The sequence below is a fragment of the Physeter macrocephalus genome, chromosome 9 (assembly GCF_002837175.3).
Source record: "Physeter macrocephalus isolate SW-GA chromosome 9, ASM283717v5, whole genome shotgun sequence".
Lineage (NCBI taxonomy): Eukaryota > Metazoa > Chordata > Mammalia > Artiodactyla > Physeteridae > Physeter > Physeter macrocephalus.
Window position 1 is genome coordinate 82452394 of NC_041222.1, and position 9362 is coordinate 82461755.

The 9362-nt window shown below is 45.9% G+C and overlaps 1 protein-coding gene across 1 annotated transcript; it reads left to right on the forward strand.

Annotated features, from left to right (window-relative positions):
• Positions 1-877: 877 nt before the first annotated feature.
• Positions 878-4927, forward strand: LOC102984131 (spermatogenesis-associated protein 31A6-like). The gene is given in 1 exon segment (XM_024132868.1): positions 878-4927. A coding segment is annotated over 1 exon segment (4050 nt).
• Positions 4928-9362: the final 4435 nt, after the last annotated feature.

Sequence of the window (9362 nt, forward strand, 5' to 3'; positions counted from 1 at the left end):
AGAGGACAGTGAGAGTTGGGTGTTAGCCCCTCATTTTTTCTTACTTCTCAGCATCAAGTAGATCTGAAGGGGAGGAGCAGGAGTAGGAAGAAAAGTAGATCTTTGAAAGGTAAGCCTTTGCTATTCAGCCCTGCATACCCCTGAGAGTTAGCTTCCATCTCTCCTAACCCTGAGGGCCCAGCTTCATGGCCTCTGAGGATGCCAGTGGCAGAGCTTATTCTTCAGGAAACAGAGCCTTGAGGAGGCTCCTTGGAAGGAGATCAGAGCCCAGATACTTCCCAGAAATTTGTGCTTAGAATGAAGCCATGAGGACCTAGAAATGGGGTGTGTGGACTGTGGTGGACCATTGGTGACTGAGTTGGGAAGTGGGACCTCCAAGTCCAACTGTGGACAAGTTGTTTAACTTTGCTCAGATTCCCCTGTGTGATGACCACTGACCTTTCTCCCCTACAGGGCAGTTGTAAGGGCTACAGGGGTTAATTAACATGAAAGCACTTTGCAAAGGACAAACCCTTTTCAAGTGAGCCTTACCATCACTGTCAGGGACATGTGGCCTTGGACACTGATACTTGGGCTCCAGAATCTAATCCTCCAAAGATTTCCCTTAAAGGGCCATTGCACTCAGCCTCCTGAAAGACTCTTAGGCCTCTGCCTTCACCACCATGACCCAGTCTCCTGATTTCCAGCTTGCAGAGATTACCTGGAAGAACTGGAGGGGACTCACAACCTGGTTTCATGTCTGCAAAGGTAAAGAATCTTTCCCCTTCTCTCCTGGGTCATCCTTCCTCCCAGAGCCTATAATGTGACCCCAGTCCTGGGAGGGGGATCCATGGGAGGGCGTGGCTAAAGCACTAGTGTGAGGGAGAGCAGGAGGATTATGAAGTCAGTGTGGGGGCAGAGGAGGGTTCTTGGTTGGCAGGTGCCCACCCCTGCCTGGCCTGTCCAGCCCTCTTGGTCCCATCTGCTCTCCTGCAGCTGCCTGGGGATGCTCCCTGGCAAGGACGACTTTCATCAGTTCTCATGTCAAGACCCTCCTAGTGAGATGTGCAAAGAAGTGCCTGCTGGAGCCCACCAGCCATGCAGGGAGCCTGTTGAAGATACTGTTCCTGCCACGTCCCTATTGGCTCCTCTGACCAAGTGCCGTCTACATCTGGCCTCTTCCATTTCTCCAGGCCCAACGACCTCCCCAGTTTCTGTTCATTCACACACATCCCTGAGTGCCTCTCAGTCACCAGAACCTTTTCTTCCACTGGATAGCCTTTCACCCCTGCCACTTGCTCTTTCCTCTCCCCCATCATGTCCACCTGATTCAGAGGCCTCCCCTCTGACAGCCTCCTCTGCCCTACCACCACCAGACTCAATTCTGACTCTTACTCAGTGTGACTCTTCAATGGCACTACCACTGGGCACTGTCCCACAGAGCATGTCTCCACATACTCCTTGGTCAGCTTCTGTCATCCCAGCCATCTCAGCCCTTGGTCACTCAAGCTGTCCCATTTCAGCCCCGTCCTGGTGGCAGGCAGCTGCCAAATCCTTGTGCCTATCAACCTCATCACAGTGCAAGTTCCAAAAAAAGCACCTTTCCCACAGCCCACCAGAGGCCTCATCCTGGGTAGGCCCCACAGACAGACAAGTAGAGGTGAGTAGTCCTCCTTTGCTCAGCTCTGATTACCTGGAGATACAAGTCACAAAGAGAGTTCAGATCAAGATTCAGAAGGAAAAAGAAAACAATGGTTCACATCTAAAACAAATGAGCCCAAACTACCACCTGAATTCTTTGGGGAACATGCTGAAATCACTAGGTACTGAGCAGGACACTACAACCTCCCAACTTTTCTGGAGCACAAAAGACAAACCAGAGCAGATGCCTTGTCTTCAGCAGTCCTTGTATCCCAAGGTCTTGGGGGACCATCTACAGCAGAAATATAGCCAATTTTTCTGGGGTCTCCCTTCCCTGCACAGTGAATCCTTGGTGGTTACTGCCTGGTTATCTGAGAGCTCTTTGGCACCACAGTCTCCTTCTTTCTTATTCAATGTAATTTCGAATGCCTGCCCAGTTCAAATGCAAGCTAAAATATCTCCACTGCTTTGCCAGTTCCAGCCCCTGTCCCATCTAGAGTTCCAGTCTCGACACTTTATTCCAACAATACCTCAATTCCATCCTCCACTTCTGGCTCAGGTCCAAACCCAGGCACATCTCAAATCCTCTCTCCCAATCCTACCACCTTCTTCTCTACCCTAGATTAGGGCCTGTGGAGCACCTTGCCCTACAGCCCAGAATAATGTACAATTTCTTACCCCAACTGAGATTCAACATTCAGAATTGTCCTTGTTGCAGAAGCAGCTAGAAAATGAGTGGGCTTCATCTTCTGTAGTCAAAGGATCTCAGGAACTCTTTAGTGTCTTCACTTCCAACATTCCTGAGGACAGCTGGGCTGCCTCCATCCTTCCTGAGAATTTTCCAATCAGTCCTGAGCTCCGGAAGCAACTGGAACAACATCTCCACAAGTGGCTCATCCAACACCAGTGGGAGCTGCCGCAAAGGATCCAAGAGTCTTTAGAGATAAGGCAGCTTCAGGGAGAATTACCAGGGACATGCCAGGCAAAGGATAATCATGGACCCTCACAGCCCTCTTCGTTTATAGGTAAAAGCAACAAGGATGCACAGAAGGTGGGGTTCCAGCTAAGTCAGAAACTGGGCAAGGGCCTAGGACATATTCTGGGGAAGGTCCCAAAAGATCTCTCCAGAGGCTCAGAAAGCTCCCTAGTGAAGTTTCAGGTGAACTCTGAGGAGTCAAAAAGTGACTTGAGGCTCTTGAGGAGTGACTCAGGAATTGATTTACTAAAGAGCTTAGACAAGAATGTAGAAAACATTTTGGAAGGCCATTTGGACAAAAAGTTGGGGCAGATCAATGAGGGTTTGATTCCCGTGAATGTGCATCAATCCTGCCTTGCTCTCGAGCATGCTTCTCCCAAGTCCGATATTCACATGGAAACCAGAAATCTAAGAATCTTGAAGGGTTGGGAACCCTGCATGAACACCTCCCGTAGGGTTTCCTTCCTTGATGCAGACACTCAAGAAGTGCTGGAAGCACATATTATAAGGCTTTTGGTAAAGCACAGGTGGACCCTACCCCTCAAGGTCCTCAAGCCCATAAATCTCTTTAAGTTGAAAAAGTTTCAACCCTCCACCATTCTGCAGTTTCCCTTTTCCCCTTCAGCCACCTGTGTATCTGGGTCCCACTCGACAGTCAAGTTTGCTGAGTTCCTGGGAAAACCTCCTCAGGCTCATTCAGGAGAGAAGGTGATAACAGAAGAGTCAGTTCCTACCCTGATGAGGCCTCTCCTTGTCCCCTCACCTGTGTGTAAGGGCACTCCCCAGAGTGCCCTGGGAGGAATTCCATCTGGTGACTACCATGGGCCCTCAAAGGCTTCTCTGACTGGAGAGGTGGGCAGGCCACCTTCTCAGACCCTCACACTCAGCCTTGTGGGCAGAACCTGGAAGAGTGAGACTGTGGAATGGGTCAAGAGGGACAGCCTAGAGCCAGGCCCAAGTTCAGCAATGGTCAGGAATGAGCCAAGAGAGGAGAGTGGTGGTCAGGCTTCACGAGACCCCTGCCATAGGGTAACAGTGATGGAGGTGAACTTAGGATCCCAATCTTTGAGAGGTGAAGAGGCCAGGGAGGCTATGGAGGCCAAGGAGTCCCTTGCTCTTCAACCACAGTCTAGTGTTATCTTGGAAACCAAAGTGTTGACAAAAGCCCAAACCACAAATGTACATATAAGGACTTTAGAGGTGCCAGGGACCAGTAAAAGTTTCATACTACCTAGAATGTCTGTTTTCCAACATCCAGGTGAGCCATGCATTAACATGGAGGTTGCTAGTGAGTTTAAGTCCAAAGTAAAGGTACAGTCAGACAACCAGCTTCAGGACTTTCCCAAACACATGTTCCTTGCTGCAGACAACTTGGCTTCTAAGGTGCCTCAGTGCCATCCCCAGAGAGTCCCCACCAGACACAGGTTAGCTTCCCAGGAGCCAAGTGACCTTATGGCAGCCCAAAGGAGCAACCTAAGGCAGCAGGAGCCCAAAACCTCAAAACTTCAGGACTCATGGAAGAGCCAGAGCAAGATGATTGCCCCTACTTACAAAAGAGAGGACTGTAGGAGGCATAAACCAGGAGATCATGAAGAAGGATTTAAAGAATTAGGGACCTCTCAAGCTGGAAGTATGAGCCGGCTTGCCCAGGTCAGGGGAATAACAGACTCTGTTGGGAGCAAATGTCTCCAGCTCATGCCAGAGAAGAAACATAGCACTCCAGAAAACCTCTTCAGAAAAAGGATGAGGCTATTTTTAAAGTGGATTTTCCCCAATAAAAAAGTCAATGGTCGAGATGCTCTGCAAAAATTCAAGCCCATATCAGCCACTGCCCAGAGTCACGGATCAGTCAAAAGCAGATCAATCTTGAAGAGTGAGACTGCTGAGGGTCAGGGACTCATGACAGCTGTTGGACAAATCCCAGAAGAAAAAATAGCAATTCACCATGGACTTCATGCCACAAAGTTAAATGAACACAAACAGGAATCCCAAGCCACAGTATGTGGGTGTTTCTGCTACCATAGTCTTTCCTCTTACCCAGAGCAAGGGGGAATGATGGGTTATATAGCCTACAGTCATCAAGCCACCTCCAAGGACCAGAGTTGTTCTATCAGAGAAAGGGAAGTCAGACATCAACATAGTTTGAAAAGTGTAAGATTCAACGATGAGCAGCTGGGCCTAAGGTGCCTCCCATCCTCGACCCCCAAGAAGAGTTTGTTTCCAGTTAGTACCTGCAAGTATGCACCAAGGATTCCAGGTGCCCCAGCCCACCATCAACACTGTCCAAATCATTGTCATCTTTGGGGAGGTGTCTTGCCTGGTCAACAGTAAAATTCTTCTTTAGCCTTCCCTTTTCTTGTAGGAAAACATGTCTCCAAGTAAAAATTCAGTCCATGTAGAGAAAATGATTTTCTCATTAGCGCATCCAAGGTATTTAATGTTCCTCAATACATATATATATATATATATTTTTTTTTTTTTTTCTCATAAGAGCATAGTGTAATGGCTGCTGTCTGTGCTGTGCACTTTGTCTTTTAGAAGGGAGGGGCATGGAGGGAGGTTGACAGTAGCATCACAAGCTTGCCCCTTGTCTGGTGTCCCTTCATTGTACCTTATAATACTGTCATTACACAAACCCAAACTACTCTAACAATGAGATGGGAAAAACCTATGAATCCCACACCCAAGGATCTGGTTCAACTAGTCTTTCTCCTTCTTCTATGCTACTTTGAACTTTATGCAACTCTAGTGGATAGGTTTACACGATAGGGCCGGACATTCCAATTCAGGCTCCAGGAAGTGTCAGAGCCAAGTGGATGGAAGTTTGGGGGGAATAGAGTATGGGCTCTGAGTTCAGAAGCAGGAGAAATCTTGCCCCTGGATCTCTTGGTAGGGAATATACAACATCTGCTCTTAAGAGCTCCTTCTCTCTCTGATGAAGGCTGGGATTGAGATGTGCCCTATGAACCCCTCTTAGCTTAGCCATAATAAAATGTACAGCATCACCCTCCCCAACCCCTCTTTTTCCCACACTTTAGAGCAGCAGCAAGGATGGCATTTCCAGCTGTGTGTGTGTAGGTGGAGGGAGTATCAGGGAGGCTGCTGAGTGCTGTGTTGAGCCCAGTCCCATATAAATGAATGGCTATGTTCATGGGTCACCTACCTTCCACTCTATGTTAACCCCAGAGAAGGAGTTTTGGATGAATGGAATAGGGGTGTGACTGTGTGTAGTAACTATCTGATGATCAAACACTGTGAATTTAGGGTGGGGTGTAGGTGTAGAAAAAACGTTGGATTTGGGCTTCCCTGGTGACGCAGTGGTTGAGAGTCCGCCTGCTGATGCAGGGAACACGGGTTCATGCACCGGTCCGGGAAGATCCCACATGCTGCGGAGCGGCTGGGCCCGTGAGCCATGGCTGCTGAGCCTGTGCGTCCGGAGCCTGCGCTCCGCAACGGGAGAGGCCACAACAGTGAGAGGCCCGCGTACCTAAAAAAAAAAACAGAAAAACCGTTGGATCCAAGGAAGGAGGCAAAGTGGTACTAGATTCCCATAAACGTGCAGTGAAAGAGCAGCCCCCTGACATACAACCACCATCTAAAGGCCTAAAGAGGAGGAAAAGTTCAGGGTCCAGTAGCTCATCATGGCCCCACCCCAGGGTCTCTACCCTATTCCAACTCTAAGATCACAGACCTAGAGAAAGCACCTTTAGGTCAAAACGGAAGGTCAAACTTATAGAAGCAAAGCAAATCAGGGAAGGTTAATCTCTTAATACTATATTTAATAAGCTTACACATCATCACCTCTTGACTTTTAGAAAGGATAACTTAACAATAGGTGTAAAAGCCAGGACTAGGGAACTTGGGATGTGACTCCTAGTCTGGTGAACTTCACATAAACACATGGCCAAGGACTGCTCCAGGGGAGAGGTGGGGACTGGCTTGTGATTGTATAGTAAGCCTTGGCTGTCTCCCAGTCCTTGATCACCCCAGAGCCTGGCAGGTGAAGAAGCAATCAGGTAGGATTTGTGGTGGTGGTGGTGTGGGGGTGACCTGTGCAAAATGGATGGGGCAGGGTGCAATCCAGGGGTGTTCAACTGATCTGCTTCTAGCACAGCTTTTCTTGTCTCCTGACCCCCATCCATATGGGAAAGTAGGGAGATGAGGAAGAATTTCTCTAGAGTGATTTGGTGCTTTCTGCCATGTGCAGGGCACATGGTGGACACAGCTCCAGGTGGTGTCTTTCCCAATGTGGAGGTTTCTGTTCCAGCTGATGTCCCTGATCTAGATGACAACAGAAATGGACCCCATCCCCCATACCTGTCAGGCCCCTCAACATGTGGAAATGCTGGGACCTGGGATGGAGGGGGCAGAGTGAGCACAGGACTGCTCACACCCCTGGTTTCTCCCTGGAGCCAGGCCCTACCTCTGGGCCCCAATTCCCAAGGCAGCCTCCAGAATGGGCAGAGCAGTGAGAGTGGAGCCAGGACTTGTGGGAGGGGTCGGTAACCAGAAGAAAGAGTTGACAGGGCTGGGACCTGAGCCTGGCTGCTGCTGGTTCCTCCCTGGGCACCCAGAAGTGAGTTCTGGGAATATGGGGAACCTAGACTTGGACCCCCCTGGCTCCTGCTGAGAGAAGTGCCACAGACAGGTGATGCTGATGGAACAGCAAGAAAACAGAAGAAGCAAGTCCCTTTGCCCTTCTCTTGCTGCTCCGTCTTCCATAAGGTACAGTAAGACAAGAAATTGAGAGACCAAAAGAAAAAAAGAAATGGAGAGACCCAGAGACAATACACAAAGACTTCACAGACACACGTCTCAAGAGATACTTCTCACACAAACACCTTTCTCAGAGATCACATACTGAGACCTCACACAGGGAACTCATGTTGCCTCACAGACCCTCAGACAGAAACCTAGCACAGATTTAACAGATTTCCCAGAGAGACCTTCCAAAGGGACCCCATACAGAGACTTCACACAGAGATGTCACCCAGAGACAACACACAGAGACTTGGCACAAAGACCTCACAGAGACCTCATATCTATTCTTCAGTATCCATTGACAAGTCTTTCTTAGTGAATATGAAACCACTTAGCAAACTGGCAGCATGATAAATATATTATCAGTTGTGCCCCTCTGAGATCCACCAGACACTCATTGTCAGCATTACTCTAAACGGGGAAATGTTTGAGAAGTTTTGTTCTTTTGTAATGTCATTGCCTCTGAACAAAAGGATTATACATTCCACATGTAGATTTGCAAAATTCATTCTTAGGTGTTCATTAGCTTGAAAATCACAAATTATATTTTTAAATTTTTTTTAGAAGAATGAAGAAAATAATGTTTATTTCTTAGAAATGCATGTAGTACTCTATTTTTTTATTTTTAAAAATTTTTATTGGAATATAGTTGATTTACAAATTTGTGTTAGTTTCAGGTGTACAGCAAAGTGAGTCAGTTATACATATACATATATGCAATTTTTTTTAAAGATTCTTTTCCCATATAGGCCATTACAGAGTATTGAGTAGAGTTCCCCATGCTATACGTTTTATTGGAATATAGTTGATTTACAAATTTGTGTTAGTTTCAGGTGTACAGCAAAGTGAGTCAGTTATACATATACATATATGCAATTTTTTTTAAAGATTCTTTTCCCATATAGGCCATTACAGAGTATTGAGTAGAGTTCCCCATGCTATACAGTAGGTTATTATTAATTATCTATTTTATATATAGTAGTGTGTATATGTCAATCCCAATCTCCCAATTTATCCCTCCCCCCCTTATCCCCTGGTAACCATAGTTTTCATTTGTACCCTTTTTTTAGGAGAATCACAAATTTTAAACACAACTAAAACACTGTCAGTCTCCAGTGAGAGAAAATATTTGTCCAGTTTTAGTTATCATCCAGTCAAATGGTATCTGGCACATTTTTTACTTGATTGGGGACAAAACTTAAACTTGAGATGGCTTATTTGTTTCCTTTGGAAACATAAGAAAAACCTGCAACAAATGTACTCTAGGAATGAAATAAACCAAGAAAGAAGCATCAGGACTCACATTCACTTCCCAGAGGGCTGTGTAACTAGCACATTATTTTGCACATAATATCTTGTGCATCAGGTTTGTGGGGTTTGCTTTATTTTTTAACAGGCTAATAATCATGTGAGGATTTTTCACAAGTCAAATTTCTGGTTTTAAATTTTACGTTTTGGCAAAATTATGCTTCTGAATATTATTTTATTTCTTAAAATGTGGTAACGCCCTAAAATGATATTACACAATCATAACGTTCAGCTAACATACTTAAAAAGATGGGCTATTAAGGATTCATTCTTAAATAATTCTATGAAATGCACGTTTTCTAAGACATGTTAGGATCCATTTTATATTCATTATAGGGTTAACACATTGCTTTAAAATTTTTTGAAAGATTATAAAATATATGACTTAGCCCATGCTTGAGATTATACATGTTACCTCATAAAATTACTGAGGGAAGGATATCTTAATATCTGAATTGAAGGTAGTGTACATTTAATCTACATTTGGCTTATAACAATGAATAATGAAAGGCTTTCATTTATTATATATCCCACACTTTCCAAAGGGTACACTTCTAAAAGACTACTGATTTCTTACTGCTAATAAGCAACCTATTGTCCTTGCCTTGGTAAAATCTATTTTAATGACAGCTGGCTGTCTCCCAGATTATCCTTTGGTATTACAGCATCACGGTCCTTTAAGAGGAGCAGGGCTGAC